Here is a 20,660-nt window from a genome sequence, read left to right on the forward strand (position 1 = left end):
TGTTAAGGGATCAGCTCAGAGATATGCAAGTGGATGAGCCAATGGTGTCCTGGTTAATGGACTATCTGTCTGGCAGACCACAGTGTGTGAGACTCAAAGACTGTGTGAGCAACACTGGAGCACCACAAGGAACTGGCCTGTCTCCTGTTCTCTTCACGCTGTACATGTCAGACTATAAATATAACAGCAGGTGATGTCACTTGCAGAAATTCTCAGATGATTCTGCACTTATGTGGTGTATTGATAAAGAGGGATGAGACAGAGGAGTGGAGTCGGGGGAGAAGTTTGTTTCTTGGTGCAAAGAGAATCGTCTCCATCTTAACATCAGTTAAACCAAAGAACTGGTTATTGACTTTCACCGCACCAAACAGCCTCCATGTCTAATCACTATTCAGTATTCAGAGAGTGGATGTAGAGGTGGCATGCTCCTACAAGTACTTAGGGTTCCACATCAATGACAGGTTGGATTGGTCTCGGAACACAGAGGAACTCCAGAAGAAAGGGCAGAGAAGATGCTTCTTCCTTAGGAGATTGCGTTCATTTAATGTCAGAAGTGACATCCTTCACATTGTCTACAGCTCTGTGAAGGGCTATCTATCTATTTTATAGTGCCCTATCTATCTATCTAATCTATCTATCTATCTATCTATCTATCTATCTATCTATCTATCTATCTATCTATCTATCTATCTATCTATCTATCTATCATATAGTGCCTTATCTATCAGCAGCACCATCATCCAGAATGTGAATTAGTAATGTGGTCAGTGTCTATCTTTGATATCAACATCCATCTATTTTATAAACCATTTTAATTCAGTTTTAGGGTCACAGGGCATTGGAAGAAGCACAGACAGTATCAGTACATACCTGACTTTAACATACGTATATGCAATGAATTATAATTTTGGAACTGAAGACGATGAACAGCTCAGCTGTGTATCCCCAAAAATCTAAACACACAAACAAACCAAAGTAACAGATGAAATTTGTGGCAGATGAAATTTAATGTCAGTAAATGTACAGTATTACACATAGGAAGTAAAAATGTGAGGTTTGAATACACAATGGGAGGTCGGAAAATCGAGAGTACACCTTATGAGAAGGATTTAGGAGTCATAGTGGACTCTAAGCTATCAACTTCCCGACAGTGTTCAGAAGCCATTAAGAAGGTTAACAGAATGTCAGGTTATATAGCACCTTGATGTGTGGAGTACAAGTCCAAGGAGGTTCTGCTCAACCCTGTGTGGATAGCGCTTTGAGTACTGAGAAAAGCTCTATATAAATGTAATGAATTATTATTATTATTATTATTACCTTTATAATGCACTGGTGAGGCCTCATCTTGACTACTGTGTGCAGTTTTGGTCTCCAGGCTACAAAAAGGACATAGTAGCACTAGAAAAGGTCCAAAGAAGATCGACTAGGCTGATTCCAGGGCTACAGGGGTTGAATTATGAGGAAAGATTAAAAGAGCTGAGCCTATAAAGTTTAAGCAAAAGAAGATTAAGAGGTGACATGATTGAAGTGTTTAAAATTATGAAGGGAATTAGTACAGTGGATCGAGACTTTTACTTTAAAATGAGTTCATCAAGAACATGGGAACACAGTTGGAAACTTGTTAAGGGTAAATTTCGCACAAACATTAGGAAGTTTTTCTTTACACAAAGAACGATAGACACTTGGAATAAGCTACCAAGTAGTGTGGTAGACAGTAAAACGTTAAGGACATTCAAAACTCGACTTGATGTTTTTTTGGAAGAAATAAGTGGATACGACTGGCGAGCTTTGTTGGGCTGAATGGCCTGTTCTCGTCTAGAGTGTTCTAATGTTCTAAAGTAATGTTCTAAAGTAAAACAATGGCACACATGTTTAGAGGTGTTAACTCATAATCTTCTCCAGATTAAAGACCACAAGGCCATTAACACAATGACAGGCCTTAAAGCTGTCAGGTAAACATACAACAGTAAGAGCTTTGAATATTTCACATCGACTTTATCCTGATAGGTAAAGGGCTCAGCTGCTCAGGACTGGCAGCACCACATTTTGCATGGATTGTGCTGAGCAGCAGGGGTCTGTCTAGTGAAGGTGAAACTGGCATCTGTACGTGCCAAAGCAAATACATTTGAGAGGCTACATATGAAGAAATATCCAGAGAAGACATACCCTTGCACTTCTTTAATTATCTACCATATGGCAGGTCTTTTGATTTCCAGTTCATCCACTGTACTTTGTCTTCTGGTCTACTTTTCATTTCTTGGTATGATTTGCCATCTTTCAGATGTGGACATATGTGGTGGACTCCTTACAGCTCATTGAAAAAGTGTTTTTGCCACCTGAAAAATGATTCAATGAAAAACAACTGTCCCTTGTATACCTGCATGTCTTTGATACATAACTGAGTACAGTAAAGCAGGTGTGAAAGTATATCAAGTATTGTTTATTCTACAAAGATAGGCCTGGGCATATTTGTTGATTACCCTAGAAAAGATCCTAAATAATTTGACTAGGGGGATTTTTCAAACTGGGTGTTTTCTTTTTTTAAGTATCACACATGTCTCCAATTGTGCAGTCTATCATTCAACCTATTTAAATTAAGAAAAGTCATCAGTCTGCCGTTTGGTATCATCATGTGTGTAACACTGAACATGGACCAGAGAAAGCAAAGGAGACAGTTGTCTGAGGAGATCAGAAAGAGAATTCTAGACAAGCAGGTTAAAGACAAAGGCTAGAAGGCCATCTCCAAGCAACTCGATGTTCCTGTGACAACAGTTGCAAATATTATTAAGTTTAAGGTCCATGGAAATGTAGTCAGCCTCACTGGACATGGCTGTAAGAGGAAACTCCAACACAGAATGTGCAGAAGGTCAGTGAGAATGGTAAACAAAAAACCAAGGACAACGTCCAAAGAGATACAAGATGAACTCCAAGGTCAAAGTTCATCAGTGTCTGATGCAACCAACTGTCGCATTTTGAGTGACTGTGGGCTCAATTGTAGAAGACCCAGGAGGACTCCACATAAAACTGACAGACTGGAATTTGCTAAAATGCATACTGACAAGCCACAATACTTCTGAAAGAATGTTTTTTGGACAGATGAGACATAACTGGAGCTTTCTAGCAAATCACATTAGTTCTGTATCCACAGATGAAAAGATGAAGACTTGAAAGAAAAGAACATCATACCTACTGTGAAACATGGAGGAGGCTTGGTTATTTGGGTCTGCTTTGCTGCTTTGGGCACAAGGTGCTTTCAGTCTGTGCAGGGAACAATGAAATCTCAAGACTATCAAGACATTCTGGAGTGAAACATACTGCCCTGTGTCAGAAAGCTCTGTCTGAGTCGCTCAGGAGCTAAAATGCATAGCTAAAAGCACCCAAGAATGTCTAAGAACAAAACCCTGCAATATTTTCAAGTGGCCTGTGAGCCTTTATTTGAATCCTATCGAACATCTATGGAAAGAACGAAACATGCAGTCTATAGAAGACACCTTCTTCAAACCTGACACAGCTGGAGCAGTTTGCTCAGGGCAAGTGGGCCAAACAACCTGTGGACAGCTGCAGAAGTCTCATGGAGAGCTCCAAGAATCGCTTGTTTGCAGTGATGGCCTCTAAAGGTTGTGCAACAAAACAACTGGATAAGGGTCATATCCTTTTTTCCATGCAATATTCTCTTGAATCAAATCTCTAAAGGAAAGTCTGATTTAGATAAAGAATGAACAATGATGGTTGCCATTGACTTTTGTCAGTTTCAGTCCATTTCCTCAGTATGTCCTGGGTATGACATTAAACTGCATCCGGCCCTACAAGTGGTCCTCCACCTTGTGGGGAAAACTTGGGGGTTGGTGGCAGGATTGGCACTCCAGCCACCGTAAAAAAAAACTTCACGCAGCTCTGAAACGGCAGGCAAGACTCCTTTCTTCACTATGTGGGAATAGTTCTGCTAAAGCCGCCCTAAGGAAGGCTGCTCGCATTATGAAGAGGATGGGGGAAAGCCCTTGGGAGCCTCATCCCCGGAAAAGTTGAAACCACAGGAGAGCCAAAGAGGTCAGGCTTGTTGGGGATCTGAACTGGTGAGGTGCTGATGTGTCGCATACTGCATGGCAGCACTTTGGTCCCAGTTTGAGGTGGACCCTCCAGGTAGGCACATGGAACATCTTGCCTCTTCTGCATGATGATTATCTTCCTCTGTTGCTGGAGGAGCTTCATAAACTCTGCATTTCTGTGGTGGCATGCTCTGAGGACCTACCTGGGACTGGCTAGATCTCTGTAGGTGGGGTACACCTTTTATTGGTCTGGTTGCTCTGACTGCAGTCATACTGACGACATAGCTGTTGCTGTGGCAGATTGGCTCCTTCCAATGGTGAATGATGTCGCTCCTTTCAATGAGTATATTGTGAGATTCAGCTTAACTCTTTTAGGGCTAATTTTTTTTTTGTTTCTTTTCTCCCAGGGCTGAATATTTTTCCAAAAACTAACATTTTTTAAAAAAGAACACAAAACAATTGTTTAACATATCAAATCAACAAAAAATATTTACTTTTGACAAATGTTACTGTCTTGCATGTTGTATGAGCCTGCATACTCTATGATTTCACATACATATCACATACATTTTACACAGCAAAGCCTGATCTCGCTCAAAGCAGCCAATTTCAGTCATTGCCACATTGCACTCCTTACAATATGTGTTGCTTTGGTGCCTATTTTTCAATTGTCTGTTGCTGCACTTTCTCACATATATTGTTAGTGTGCACTCTCTGGGTGCCTTGTCTGTTGTCTCAGTGTATGCTCCGACTGTGGTGAGTGATGTCTCAGTGAGGGACACATTTTATTTGCAACTTCACTTGGTGGTTGATGGGTGCCCGCGAGGCAACACTCCCTGTGGATTTGTGGAATCCGTGGTGAACTTTTCCAGGCTGGTGTAAGGTTGTGCTTCTGGCATTGCAAGCAATCTTTACTTCTGACTGGAAAACGGGACTTGTCGTTCCTGTCTGGGAAGAGATGGGTAATCACCTGGGACCTCATGCATAATGCCTCATGCCTGCTGTCCCGCCCCAACTCCTCCCAGAATTACGCCTCTTTGAATATGCAAATCAATATAAATAGCCCTTAAGCTCAGCGTTCTGTGAAAATGCAATGGCAAAAGCACGGGGTAAAATAGAAGAATTTCAGTGAATACCAAGTGGAGGCAAGGAAAAACATACTATTTGTTGGTTTAAACAGTGGTATAAACAACAAAAGGAAATTGATCGAGTGACATAAAGTGTCGGAGAAATTTGAAAGCTGAAGTTCACAAAGTCGCACAGTACCCAAAATAAATAAGAAGTTGTCAGATATCAAAGTCGCTGTGAAAAGGCGAGTCGTGGCCCACCGTCTGAGTGTCATATGAATGCCTATTAGGGTGCAGAGAAAAAAAAAATAGGGACACAGTGAGAAAAACGCTCGAAATGTCAACTTTAATCTCAAAATGTCCACTTTAATCAAATCACGTTGTTTATTTTGGCAATAAAGTAGAATGTCATAAACTTCATCTTAAAATCTCTTAATTTACTAGTTTCTCAAATACCATTGTAACTAAAGTAGCACGTTAAATGCTTTGTTTGTGTTTGTTCTTCTATGTGCTCTATGTGTGTGAATCACTACGTGCTTCTTAAATGGGCTTTCTCTTCCTCCGACAGGACACAGAATCCATTACATTTGTGATATTACAGCTCTCTGAATAATTAAAATACTGAGATGTATGCTTGATATCATTTTCATGATGATAAAGTAGGAGTTAAAGCATGTTATTAAACATGGGGACATGGTGGCGCAGTGATAGTGACAAGCTGGCGCCTCATCCAGAGATTGTTCCTGCCTCCTGCAAGATGCTTGCTGCGCCGTGTGCGACTTTCGATGAAATAATTTATTGCAGCAGTACTCTCTTTCAAACGTACTAACTCCCAATTCCTATCCTTCCTTTTCTTTCTCCAAGTAACCAATCACCACACAATCAGCTCTGTAATAGATGTTAAACCATCTGTAAGCTTAGAACACAGATTCTTCAAAACGTTTAAGGAACATTGAAATATCTTTGTAGTACATGTTTAATTATTCTATCCATCTATCCTTCCAATGTCACGCCAGCCCCAGCATGAATACAGCGTGAGGCAGTAACAATCCCTGAACTAGCTAGTGCTGTGACACAATGTCTTCACATGTTTAATTATTAACAATATAGATTATTTAAATGATGTTAACATTTTATCTGCATAATGTAATAAAACATATTTTGCCGCATTTCATCTTAAAAATATCGTCATCATATGTAAATACGCGCTTTATAAAGTGGCTCAGATTGTGCAATATTATAACTGTAGTGCAAGATTACAGTGAGGTAATTGTATTTATAAGTACAAACAGTTATACAAGGTGCACTTGATGGACTGATTGTGTTTCTAGTTCTTGGGATGAAGCTGTTTCTGAACCGTGAGGTCAGTACAGGAAAGGCTCTGAAACGTTTGCCGTATGAGAGCAGTTCAATTGACAGCATGGCTGAGGCAGCATGTGCTAGATGCTGTATACTGATAATTCTGTTTCCGATCAGCTGCTGTAGAGCTGTGATTCCACACTCAGATACAGTGGGATAAATACTTGAGAGGATGGTATTTGGAATAGTTTGTCTATTCTGTGGACCATTATATTATTGGTTAATTACAATCAGATGCCTTAAACTAATAAACAATATGCGGTTAATTTTAGTGTATATGATAAAGACTCGTCAGGGATGTGCATCTAAAAAAGAAAGAGAAACCACACTGGAACAAATGCACTGCTTTGACGCTGGGTGCCTCCAGTTTGCAAACCCGAGCAGAGAACTTGCGTACGCCAAGCATTTAGCTGGCGTGAAAATGTGTGTGGCTTTACGCCAAGTTTAGGTTTTATACATCGTGATTTGAGCGTGGAAATGGGAGTACGCAACATTTTTGTGCGTACGCATCGTTGATACATGAGTCCCCTGGATTGTGGCAAATATAGGGGGATAACACTGCTCTCTATGTCGGGTAAGGTCCTCTCTAGGGTCATCCTCAATAGGATCAGTGATCACTTGCACACCTACCAGCAATAGGACCAGTCTGGTTTTACGCCTAAGAAGTCTACCATCGACCGCATCCTGGCACTGAGGTTTCCCATGGAGTGTAAATGCATATACTAAATATCGAGTTTCTTTGCAGTCTTTGTCGATTTTCTTAAAGTGTTAGACTCAGTTGATCGAGTTGCCCTGTGGGACATCCTGAGACTCTGCAAAGCAAAACCTCTGTGTTTTTCCCAGCTGATTCTGGTGATTGTCAGGGGTGTGTTTTTGCTCTTCCTCTGTTCAATGCTTGCATGAAGAAGGTGTTGGGCAGGGTTGTGGGGTCCAGTGGCTGTGGGGCATCTGATAGTAAAGAGAAATACACTGATCTTGGCTTTCCTGATGATACTGTAAACTTTTTGGAGTCAATTGTGGCTCTGATTGGGGCTCTCGAGGAGTTTAAGTGTCTGGGCTTGCGAGTGTCGTGGATAAAAATCAAGATCTGGGCCTTCAATTACCTCTTGTATCTGTCTGTGGAGAGAATGTCAATCTCGAGAGGTTTACTTACCTCGGCAACAACATTCATGTCTCTGGTGACTCTTCCTATGAAGTCAGTAGACAGATTGAGGAAGACAGGAGAAGTTCAATTAATTAGATTTTTATTCAGTCACAAATGAGTACGTGGATACTACGTTGCAAGGCAGAAACGCAAAGTTACATTTTTTTCTATTGCCATTTTATACTTTCTTCTTCCACCCCCTTCCCCTTATTTCTTTAAAAATAAACATAATATTGTTTACTTAAGCATTTTATTTAAGTACGCTAATGGACCATCTGTTCTTATTTTTTTTCACTTGTCAGATAGACCCTAAAGAAGGAAAGGTCAGCTCTCTTGTGTCAAATAGTGTCAAAACTGGAAATTTTCATAGGTCAGCTTACTGGACCCTGTCTTATGACAGACACCTGTATGAATAACCTGCCGTTATTGCAAAATGGCTTTGTCAGCTGTTAACCCTTAGTAGCTTGCAAGCAGTTAATATTTCTTTCACAAGAGGATGGGGGTATTGAGCTTGCTGGAAAGGGGTGTGTAGCACTTCCGATATCAGTCCAAAAGAATGAAAGTACAAGTCTTTAGAGTTCTGGTGCTTCCTGTTTTGCTATATGGCTGCAAGACATGGACGCTATACAGTGACCTGAGACAAAGACTGAACTCCTTTGGTACTGTGTCTCTTCTGGGAATCCTTGGGTACCACTGGCTTTACTTTGTGTCAAATGAGCGGTTGCTCCTGGAGTCCCAAATGAGACACATTACTTGCATTGTGAGGGAGCATCAGTTACGACACTACAGCCATGTGGAGTGATTCCACGAGGGTGAAGGGTGATCTGGCTTGCAGGATCCTCATTGTTGAGGACCCGAGCGACTGGACCAGGCCAAGGGAATGTCCACATAACACCTGGCTGCGGCAGATAGATGGTAATTTCCAGAGGGTGGGACTGGACTGTGTGTCTGCCTTGGGGGTTGCCAACCGGGATCCTGAGCTGTTTTGTTGTGTGGTGGCTGCGGCAACACACTGTAGCAATGCATGCTCCCCAACCTGACCTGACCCAAATCATTTCAGAGACAACTGTGTGTTCTTCTTTTCACCATGGAGGGAGTACCAACAAATTTGTCCATGTCTGTTAATATAACATGTCTTATCTTCTCCTTTCTCTTGATTTCTTTCCTACCAGTTTACTCTCCGTACTATTTTCAACAATCTCCTCTTAGTGCACGTCCCATCCAGTTTTGTTTCCTTCTTCTCACTGCTTCAAACATGCTACTTTCTTCACCAATCCTTTCCAGCACTTTTTCATTTGATAATTTATCCATCCAGCTGATATTTTCCATCCATCTCCATAGCCACAGCTCAAATGCTTCCAGTTTATTCATATTTCCTTTTCTCACTGTCCATGCCTCTGTTCCATACAGTGCAACATTCCAGATTACTGCTGTTATTGTGAAGTGGAAGCATCAAGAAGCAACAATAGTTCAACCATGAAGCAAGCAGGGTTGCCGACAGATGAAGCACACAGTGTGCAGAAATTGCCCATCCTCTTGTCGAATCACCCACAACAAAGTTCCAAACTGACTCTCGAAGCAATATCTACATGAAGACTCAGGAGTTTCATGAAAATGGGTTACTACAGCCAGGCCTCTACACACAAGATTAAGATCACTATACAATGAAGCACAACGCTACTGGACTCTGGAGTAGTGGAAATGTCTTTTGTGGAGTGACGAGCCACACCTTCACTATCTGGGTTTGGTAGATACCAGGAGAACGATACCTTGTAGACTGCATAGTGCCTACTCTAAAGTTTAGTGGAGGAGGCTAATGGTCTGGGGCTGTTTGTAGGGTTTCAGGTTTAACGCCTTGGTTCTCGTAAAGGGCACTATTAATGCTACAGTACAAAAAGACATTTTAGAGCACTGTGTAGGTCCAACTTTGTGGTAACAGTTTGGGGAAGGTCCTTTTCTGTTTGTGTAGAACTGTGTGTACAAAGCCATGAGGAACTCAAGTGGCCTGCATAGAGCCCTGACCCTATTGATAAACTTTAGGATGAACTGGAATGATGAATGTGAGCCAGGTCTTCTCGCTCAACATCAATACTTGACCTTACAAATGCTCTTTTGGCTGAATGGGTGCAAATTCCCATAGACACACCCCAAAGTCTTGTGGAAAGCCTCCCCAGAAGAGTAGAAGTTGTTATGGCTGCAAAGGGAGTCCAACTCTATATTGATGTCCTTGGTCAGAATGCGATATCCAACAAGCTTAGATAGGTGTGATGGTCATATAGTGTAGCTATTGTCTATGTGGCTATTGCTAAAGAAGAATTTCTATTCTGTCACAGTACCTCAATCTCCTCAATTAACGCGATTTTACTATTATAGTGTCGCAGTATTTAGGATTGCACCTTCACTCATCCAGAGGTTACATCTTCTCTCTGTGTCTGCATAGGTTTTCCACTCACATCTGGTCACTTCTGGTAGTCTGGTGATTCTAAACTGGATCTGTCAGCACATGTGAGTGATTTAGTCCCATCTTGGACTGGTGTCCCATTCAGTGCTATCACCTGCTATTAACAAGTGAAGCTGGGATACAGTCTTGCCGCTACAACTCTTAACCGGATTACGTGGGTTTCAGAATGGAGCAATATATTATTTTCAGCATTAGAAAAATTTTGACCAGAACAGTTAACTCTGCTCAATACAACCCCACCAATCCTACCCACTTTATTACTCCAAAATAACATCAAGTTGTGTTTTGAAGGTCCCTAAATTCCTTCTGTCTACCACACTACTTGGTAACTTATTCCTTGTGTCTGCGGTTCTCTTTGGAAAGAAAACATTCTAATGTTCATGTAAAATTTACCCTTAACATGTTTTCAACTGTGTCCCCATGTTCTTGATGAACTCCTTTTAAAGTAACAGTCTCAATCCACTGTACGTCACTTCATAACTTTAAACTCTTCAATCATGTCTCCTCTTAATCTCTGTTTGTTTAAAATGAAAAGGTTCAAGTCCTTCAATCTTTCTTCATAACACATCCCCAGTAGCCCTGGAACCAGACTAGTTACTCTCCTCTGGCATTCCTCTAGCACTATTAAGTTTTTTTTTGTAATATGAAGGCTACAACTGCACACAGTACTCCAGATGAGGCCTCACTAGCATGTTAGAAAACTTCAGCATGACCTCCTTGGACTTGTACTCCACACACTGAGTTACGAGCTGAGACTACACTGTGTAAATGAAAGGTGGCACATTGAAATGCAAGAAGGGTAGACCCCTTATATTATTGTGATAGCAGATGTTGGAAGTCAAAAAACTGATGTAGCTGTCTTGAGGGTGCACATCCAAAATGAAGAAGGCACCTTGGTGGTGGTTTGGTCATTTCTTATAGTGTGTGTTCTGGAAGGAGAGAAGAATGGATGGAGTTAATGATCCTCTTCCTGAATTCTTGGTTATGAGAGAAGAGGACGGGCATTTGAAATGTTGACGTAAACTTTGAACCCTTGTCACATGATCCCTTTAAATTGGTCACCTAAAGGCTGAACACACACATTACAACTGTTACCATCTGAGGTAAACCTAGAATTAAGCCTTGGACAGAACCGGGGTAAACCCCAATGTACAGGCTCCAAGTCGGGGGGCAATAAGTATACCCACACCCGATCGGCGCCTCTCACCGGGGGCAACTCCAGAGTGGTACAGAGTCCAGCCCCTCTCAAGGAGATTGGTTCCAGAGTCCAAGCTGTGCGTCGAGGTGAGTCCGACTATATCTAGCCGGAACCTCTCAACTTCGCGCACTAGCTCAGGCTCCTTCCCCTTCAGATAGGTGACATTCCACGTCCCAAGAGCCAGCTTCTGTAGCCAAGGATCGGACTGCCAAGGTCCCCGCCTTCGGCCACCACCATTTCCCATAAGAGAAAAAAGAAAAAATAAAGCGTGCGTTTTCACTTGTGCTTCCTATGTCTGGGTTGACTTCACAATATACTTCCAAAGTTTCTGTTGTATATTTTCAAGGGTGAAGGGTATAGCTTTTACCAGATGTTAAGACTAGTAATTAATGATGTGCAAACACCGAAGAGTTCACTTCGCTGGTAGTTCAGCGAAATCATGGAAGAGTTTGCAAACTTCACCAAACCCCACAAAATGCATTGAAGTCAATAGGAAAGGAGGAATTGGACTACAGTAATCCCTCGCTATATCGCGCTTCGCCTTTCGCGGCTTCACTCTATCGCGGATTTTATATGTAAGCATATTTAAATATATATCGCGGATTTTTTTGCTGGTTCCGCGGATTTCTGCGGACAATGGGTCTTTTAATTTCTGGTACATGCTTCCTCAGTTGGTTTGCCCAGTTGATTTCATACAAGGGACGCTATTGGCAGATGGCTGAGAAGCTACCCAACTTACTTTTCTCTCTCTCTCTCTTGCGCTGACTTTCTCTGATCCTGACGTAGGGGGATTGAGCAGGGGGGGCTGTTCGCACACCTAGACGATACGGACGCTCGTCTAAAAATGCTGAAAGATTATCTTCACGTTGCTACCTTCTGTGCAGCTGCTTCGTGAAGCGACATGCTGCACGGTGCTTCGCATACTTAAAAGCTCGAAGGGCACGTATTGATTTTTGCTTGTTTGTTTTTCTCTGTCTCTCTCTCTGCTCCTGACGGAGAGGGTGTGAGCTGCCGCCTTCAACAGCTTTGTGCCGCGGTGCTTCGCATACTTAAAAGCCAAACAGCCCTATTGATTTGTTTGCTTTCCTCTCTCTTTCTGACAGTCTGTGCTCCTGACGCGCACTCCTTTGAAGAGGAAGATATGTTTGCATTCTTTTAATTGTGAGACGGAACTGTCATCTCTGTCTTGTCATGGAGCACAGTTTAAACTTTTGAAAAAGAGACAAATGTTTGTTTGCAGTGTTTGAATAAAGTTCCTGTCTCTCTACAACCCCCCGTGTTTCTGCGCAAATCTGTGACCCAAGCATGACAATATAAAAATAACCATATAAACATATGGTTTCTACTTCGCGGATTTTCTTATTTCGCGGGTGGCTCTGGAACGCAACCCCCGCGATGGAGGAGGGATTACTGTACTTTTAACTGGCTTATAATAGTGCAGCGGTCTTTTAAGTGTCCCAGATGGCTAGAGAAGTGTCTGCCAACTATGCTGGAAAGATTACTGGGGCCAAAAGTGTGATCTGAACTGTGAGGCAGCAGTGCTAACCACTGTACCGCCACACCTAAAAACAACAAAAGACACAGACAGAATGATAACCAAAAAATAAAACACCGCAAACTAGCAATAACTTAAAATATATCAATGCACTCAAAGAGTTCCAAGTCTTGCGGAATACATTAGCCCTGCAACAACAGGGAGGCTTGTTCCATTGTTTGAAATCCACTGGAATGTCTTTTTATTTCTGCTCTCTATGCAGATGATTTTCACTTTTTGCTTCCATGAAGAAGACAGAAACCCCTTGTAAATAGTGAGAAATCTTCTGTTATTATTATTATTGTTGTTGTTTCACAGAGATGCAAGTTTTGTTTTTTGGAGAGGCCTACTTTAAGACTTGGTTTGAGATCATAGCTGGGCATACTTAGCCATGTGGCACTACAGAGATCAGTGTTATATGTCTGGTGGCAGTACTCCTAATATTCTCATTATGGTCTGCTAATGTACCCCTCAAACAGATTCACAGCAATCTTACCGCAGGCATGTTTTACATATGCCTGCTACAGCACCGAGATGTCACGCTGACCATGCAGAGCATCATGGGGTGCTGGAGGGGAAAAATCAATGTTCACCAAAGCCAGCTGCAAGGCGAATTTCCAGAAAAACATTCAGTAAACAAGATTACCGACAAATAAAGCATATCCTCTGAGAAAACATGTTGACAAATTTCACCACTCAACACTATAGTCAAGTTTCATAGGTTGTTAGACTATTTGAGTAAAGCCTGTCCCACTACGCAACTTTTTACATTAATTTTCAATTGTGGCTTTCATTTAGATAATAATATGCGCAAGTTGAACCTGTGATTGCCTCATTATGCAGTGACACATACAAAACAACTCAATCATAGCACTCTACAACTTAACAGGACAAAATCAAAAGTGATTTTTATGTTACTAATCCTTGGAGCAGCTCTTGTGTGTCTGAGACAGAATCACAATGCCTACAATTGCAGGTAAAGGAAGAAAGAAAGTGTTTTGGATGAATCTAACAGAAGAGAGGCTTGTCTGCACAACAAGAGACACAGCAGAAAAAGGAAAAACATGGGCCAAGATTTAACACGCCATACCTGGAAAACACTCGTAACACCCAGCAGCTTCTTTCAGGCACCACATTAAATGGCTGTCAAAACGCAGAGAGCTTGTGATGATTTGGAATTAGAAGTTTGAAACTGTACTGAATTCATCACCCCAATGTTCCTAAAAAGTTGAATCCAACATTCCAATTGGCAAAGAATTTCAGCAACTGCAGTCGTTAATTGTGAGGTGTTCTCCAGCCAAATGTTAGGTAGTGTGACGCCAGTCCTAGTTAAATAACCGATCCGACCAAATCGTAATTTAATTGGCACCCTGCATCCCTTTATGTCACAAGGCAGTTTGTTCCAGGTCCCCATCCCATTATCATTTATTTGAAGAAACTGTTTTTTACCAGTTCCTATTTGCGATCATGGGTGTATATTTCTTTTCAATTTCTTTTGGGAAAGTACTATGATTGGAGGAAAATGAAAAATGCAAATGCAAATAACAATACTACTATGACAAACACACTTTGTGAGAGAAATACATTTATTATTTAAAATAGCTTTTTCAAAACAAAACTAACCATGCCAGCTGCAGGAGTATGTCATTTTCATTGGTTAACATCTTTTATTCAACATTATTTTTTTCCCTCATAATACCATCTGAATGCTCAAATCAAGACTGACCAGGATTACTTACTGTATAAATAATAAAACACGACCAACTGCAACTTCTATTGTGACGCTCCATTTCCTGCTTGAATTATAATATATTAAAATTGCATTGTACCAAAGCACATTTCCTAAAGATGCATATTGAGTGTGTTTGTGTGTATACATACTATAATCAGTAGTTTATTGAATTGTGATCTTGTTTCATTTTTATGTAAATGGTTATTGATGAATCCATTCCTTCATTTATTCACTTTTATGACCTGCTTTTTTCCCCCCACTGTATTATTGTCGGAAAATGCAGCCCTGACCACTCCAGTCTATTAGCGAGCACGGTCACCCATTCATAGCAGCCTGACTGGGAGTTACCCATCTGTCTAATAAGCTGATGTTTGAGGACATGACAGTTGCTAAGAAGAACCACAAACACATGCAGATAATGAACAAACTCCAAGCAGACACTGACCTAGTCAGGAATCAAACAAGGTCTGTGGAGGCACAAGGGAGCAACGCTACCCACTATGCAAAACTATACTAAAACTAAATATTATTTTAGAAACTAAAGTGGTAAAAATGCTAGCCTGTATTACAGTAAAGTAATAAAACACAATAAAGTGCTTTTAATAATAAGTATCAAAGATACAAAATCAAAAGAATTATCAAAATTAAAAATGGCAAATTTAAAATTAAAACAATATCATTTTATATATTCATAATGTTAAAAGGCAGTTAAATAATATAAAAAATACATTAGTGTTCACCCTTAGGCTATATCCACATTACTACTGTTTTTTTTAAAAACACAGACATCAGTCTGTTTTGCCTTTCGTCCACACTACCACAGCTTGCTTAACGCCAGAAAACTGAGACTTTTAAAAATGCTCTCCAGAGCAAATACTTCTGAAAACACTGGCTCTGCAATGCAACGTAGATGGGTGAAAATGCAGACTCGAATCACGCTCTGATTTGTTTGTTCTTATTACGTAGCCCTTCCATGATTGGGTCAGGCTCATTACAACATCTCATCTCCCTGATTAGTCACCCTTCACGGAAGAAAAACACAAGAAGAGTTGGCATTTGCAGCACTTGTGTTGCATCTGAATTATGTTTTGTACCGTTTGAACACTGCATACATGCACAAGAAGGTGGAGGGGTGATTCTGAGGCTGATACAAGGAATGTTGCCTGTTTATACACCGTTACTGCCAGAAGGGTTCCTATTCTGTTGGGTCATTGAACAAGGCCCTTAACCTGAAAATTGCACCGGGGCACTGTACAGTGGCTGCCCTGTGCTCTGACCTCCAAGACCAGGCGAAAAGACAATTTCCCCTTGGAATTAATAACGAATATCAAAAAAAGGGGGGGGGGGGGTATAGGGGGGCAAATCATTTACCAGTTCCTAAAGTTTTAAGATAAATCCTGCGGCTGGCAGCATTACCAGCCCTTCAAAGAATTTTCAGCCAATGCACGCAGGCAAATGTCTATATCATACGTGTCTTTAGAACATTAGAACACTCTAGACGAGAGCAGGCCATTCAGCCCAACAAAGCTCGCCAGTACTATCCACTTATTTCTTCCACGAAAACATCAAGTCGAGTTTTGAAAGACCTTAACGTCTTACTGTCTATCACACTACTTGGTAGCTTATTCCAAGTTTCTATCGTTCTTTGTGTAAAGAAAAACTTCCTAATGTTTGTGCGAAATTTACCCTTAACAAGTTTCCAACTCTGTCCCCGTGTTCTTGATGAACTCATTTTAAAATAACAGTCTCGATCCACTGCACTAATTCCCTTCATAATTTTAAACACTTCAATCATGTCACCTCTTAATTTTCTTTTGCTTAAACTGTAAAGGCTCAGCTCTTTTAATCTTTCCTCATAATTCAAACCCTGTAGCCCTGGAATCAGCCTGGTTGCTCTTCTCTGGACCTTTTCTAGTGCTGCTATGTCCTTTTTGTAGCCTGGAGACCAAAACTGCACACAGTACTCAAGATGAGGCCTCACCAGTGCATTATACAGGTTGAGCAGAACCTCCTTGGACTTGTACTCCACACATTGTGCTATATATCCTAACATTCTGTTAGCCTTCTTAATGGCTTCTGAACACTGTCGGGAAGTCGATAGCTTAGAGTCCACTATGACTCCTAAATCCTTCTCATAAGGTGTACTCTTGATTTTCTGACCACCCATTGTGTATTCAAACCTAACATTTTTACTTCCTATGTGTTATACTTTACATTTATTGACATTAAATTTAATCTGCCACAAATCTGCACAAGCCTGTATGCTATCCAAGTCCTTCTGTAATGATATAACGGATTCCAAATTATCTGCTAATCCACCTATCTTGGTATCATCTGCAAACTTAACCAGCTTGTTACTTATATTCCTATCTAAATCATTTATATATGTTAAAAATAGCAGCGGCCCTAGCACTGACCCCTGTGGAACACCATTCTTAACATCAGCCAGTTCTGATGAAGTTCCTCGCACCATCACCCTCTGCTTCCTTTGTCTGAGCCAATTCTGCACCCATCTACAAACATCACCCTGAACTCCCACCTCTTTTAATTTGATGCCCAACCTCTCATGTGGCACCTTATCAAATGCTTTCTGAAAGTCCAGATAAATAATATCATAAGCTCCACTTTGATCGTATCCTTTTGTTGCCTCCTCATAGAATTCCAGCATGTTAGTAAAACACGACCTCCCTCTTCTGAACCCATGCTGACTGCTTAGAATAACTCTTATCCTTGCCAGGTGTTGCTCGATCTTATCCTTTATAATTCCTTCCATTAATTTTCCTGTGATGCATGTTAAGCTTACTGGCCTATAGTTGCTTGGATCTGCCCTGTCACCCTTTTTACATAATGGGATGATATTTGAAATTTTCCAGTCTTTCAGAATCTCTCCAGTGCGCTGTGACTTCCTAAAAATATGCGTCAAGGGTTTATATATGTACTCACTAGCCTCCTTAAGAACACGAGGATAAATATTATCTGGTCCTGGTGATTTGTTCGATTTCATCTTATTTAATCTGAGCAGTACTTCTCCCTCTACAATTTCCAAATCCCTCAGTACCTCCTTAGTAGTCGCGTTTACCTCTGGGAGGTTATCCACTTGCTCACTTGTAAACACCTCAGAAAAATGTAAGTTTAAGGCATCCGCTATTTCACTGTCTGAATCTTTTAATTCCCCTTTACTATTCCTGATGCACTTGACCTCCTCCTTGACTGTTCTTTTACTACTAAAAATACTGAAAGAATCTCTTAGGGTCTTCTTTCACCTAATCTGCTATATTCCTCTCCAATTGTCTTTTAGCCTTCCTGATATCCTTCTTAATGCTTGCCCTCATGTTCTCATACGCTCTACAATTCACTTTGCAGTCATTAGTCTTATATGCCTTATAAAGCAGTTTTTTCCTTTGCAACTTCTTTTTTAAATCTTTATTAATCCACCGTGGAGTTTTTTTTGTTTCCTATTAATTCCAAATTTAGGTATGTATCTGTCCTGCATTACATGTAAAACATTTTTAAACCTGTTCCACTGCTCCTCGACTGTCTCCATACTTAAAAGCTTATCCCAGTGTGTCTTGGGTTGTTGTAGTGTGGATGGAGATACTTTGTAAATGTTGTGAAAATGCTAGTGTGGACCGAGACCATTTACATTATAAATAACATTTAAATAGTAGTAGTGTGGACGTAGCCTTAATGTATGATGGACAGTAGTTCAGGATTTGAAGAATTTATAGGAATGATACCACCAGAATTCGTAGACAAAGTAGAGATACCATGGGACAATTTCAGTAACAATAAAAACAAAAAGTGCAGCCACTAAACAGTAATTGATAAATCAGACAAATGTACGCTTAGTGCAAAGTGATAAAGGTAAATGTGAAGGGGGTGTTCACGGCCTAATCTTGCTGTCTCTTGGATAGACGGCAGGCATGGGGACAACTTCAAAAGGTACTGGGGCGAAGATTGTAAAGCTGCTTCCCATGAGCGATAATTGGAAGTGCTTGCATTTTATTTATTTATTTTTTCTGAATGCCGTAGGGCCCGAGTGCCAGGGAAAGGAACATCTGTCAAGGGGAATGATAGGTTGTGAGCACCCCCTGCACAATAGAATACGTCTGATATGAAAATTTGGTAGTAAACTCACTGTTTATGATAACCAAATTAAAAGATGAAATCTGAAAGAAAAGTCAAAACAACATGTAAGGAATTAATTTATGAAGAATAAAAGATAACACATCATAAGACGTAATACTACAAAAATGGAAAAAAAAAAGAAAATTTAAATAATGTGATTTTGTGGGATAAACATCCATTGAGCCATTTCATATCAATACTGTGTAAATTACAGTCGTGTTTCAGCATATTTTACTTGTTTTCAACCCAAGCGCGTTTACCAATAGAGCAGAAAACGTACTTTACGTTCAGAACTTCAACAACATACACAGAAATGTTTAAAACTCAGGAAAGAAACTGAGCAGCAGCCATATCACGCATTCATTATTGGAATAAAGCCTGAACCGTCATACTCATTATCTGACTGAAAAGGAAACGGAAACATTCAGTTGTGTGGTCTCACAAAAGTGAACCTGCAATAGTAATATAATAAAATGTGCAAAACTAACTTGAAAAGACAAAAGGGCACGGGATAGTTTTGAGATCCAAGCCATTCTGTCAAATCAAGTTACAGTGAGTTGTCAACTCCAATGCCAGAGTTAAAACCAAACAGGTATTCCCTCCTCGGTAGAAAACTAAGCTTTTAATTACAAACATTCAGTTCCTGAGACTTCAAGAAAGCTAATGTGGTGAGGGCTAGGCAGAAACTGAAGACTCGTCACCTCCATTTAATACTTGTGATGATCTCATATTATTTGACTTTCTGGGTTTGTGTTGAGGGCTGCTTCGGAGGTTATCGTCCATCTATGGAAAAGAAAATTTCAACAGAATATTTAAATTGACGTTTACATTAGATAACTTGAAGAATTTACATGCAGTTAATTTATTACACATTTCTTTGGGCAAATTAGATATTTAAAATGGTTTTGAATGTCACTTAAAAAGGCTGCCTATTGAAGACATGAACATCTATCAGAAGACACTACAAAAGACCTTAGGCCTCTGTGAACTTTTAACATATGGCACTCTTTTGGCTTTTATACAAAGGAATATCAACTTCTCACTTCAGTCTCTACTACAAAATATAGTTGAATAGGCCTATAAGCTGAGAAGTGAAGGACGTTCGGACTTAAACGGTTGTTAAGTTAGAATAAAATATCAGAAAAATAGAAGTACTGCTGCATTTACCACAGGCCAGTTTCTCTACTTCTTTGTGCACATGCACACTCAATTAATGGATTCATGGCTATAGTGTCTATTTGGATAATAAACTAAAGAGGTTCATAAATTGTGCGTCATTATGCTACAAATGATGCCAGCAGTCACAATGATACCACATGTATAAAGATCCACAGTAGTCTACCACTGAAGCACAAACACTGCAATGAGTGTCAGATCTACCATATAAACGGTACAAATGGACTTTGTAGTGTGGTCACTTGACGCATGTGGGGAAAAAGGAACTGACGCTGCCAAGATTAACAGAGGAGGAAACCTTCAGCACGCTGTGGCCAACCTGGATCACTGCAACTGGCGCTGAAGGGACCAAGATTAGAACAAGACAGGCCTATGGGACCAGTAAGCCTACGGTACTAAAATTATAGGCATTTCATACTAATATTACACAAAAACTATTATAACTGTCCTACACTGACACAGAGACCTTAGAAATTTTATAACACCACAAATCTGTGAAGTTTTACTCTGATAAATGTAATACATTTAAGACAGTACTTGGCAAAATGCTTTGAAGTATGATTTTTATTACTCTTTTACTAAAATTGACACACGATTACTGCAATAATACTGATATTTTGAATTCCAGTGACAAAGATTAACACACTTTGTTGAGATAAAAGGTTTCCAGTTAATATTTAAGAAAGAAAGTGAGTTTTATTTGTTTATGAATAACCATTTACCCTTATTAGTCAAGGCATTTTTCTTTTGAAGAACTGACATACAGTCAAAGATATCTCTCTGTTATAAAAAAAAATCTCCTTCCAAGAAGATGA

General features: G+C 40.3%; 1 protein-coding gene across 3 annotated transcripts in view; it reads right to left on the reverse strand.

Moving 5' to 3' along the window:
- Nucleotides 1–14,377: 14,377 nt before the first annotated feature.
- Nucleotides 14,378–20,660, reverse strand: part of mtx3 (metaxin 3) — a 36,558-nt gene continuing 30,275 nt past the window's right edge. For 2 of the 3 annotated variants that reach the window (XM_028805723.2, XM_051929524.1), the window contains exon 9: nt 14,378–19,452. In XM_028805723.2, coding sequence (XP_028661556.1) covers nt 19,345–19,452 — 108 coding nt within the window. In that variant the 3' untranslated portion in view covers nt 14,378–19,344. The remainder of the gene's footprint in view (nt 19,453–20,660) is intronic. The other variant, XR_007935371.1, reaches the window with a different exon arrangement.

Source organism: Erpetoichthys calabaricus, chromosome 7 (genome assembly GCF_900747795.2).
Source record: "Erpetoichthys calabaricus chromosome 7, fErpCal1.3, whole genome shotgun sequence".
In the NCBI taxonomy this organism is placed as follows: domain Eukaryota; kingdom Metazoa; phylum Chordata; class Cladistia; order Polypteriformes; family Polypteridae; genus Erpetoichthys; species Erpetoichthys calabaricus.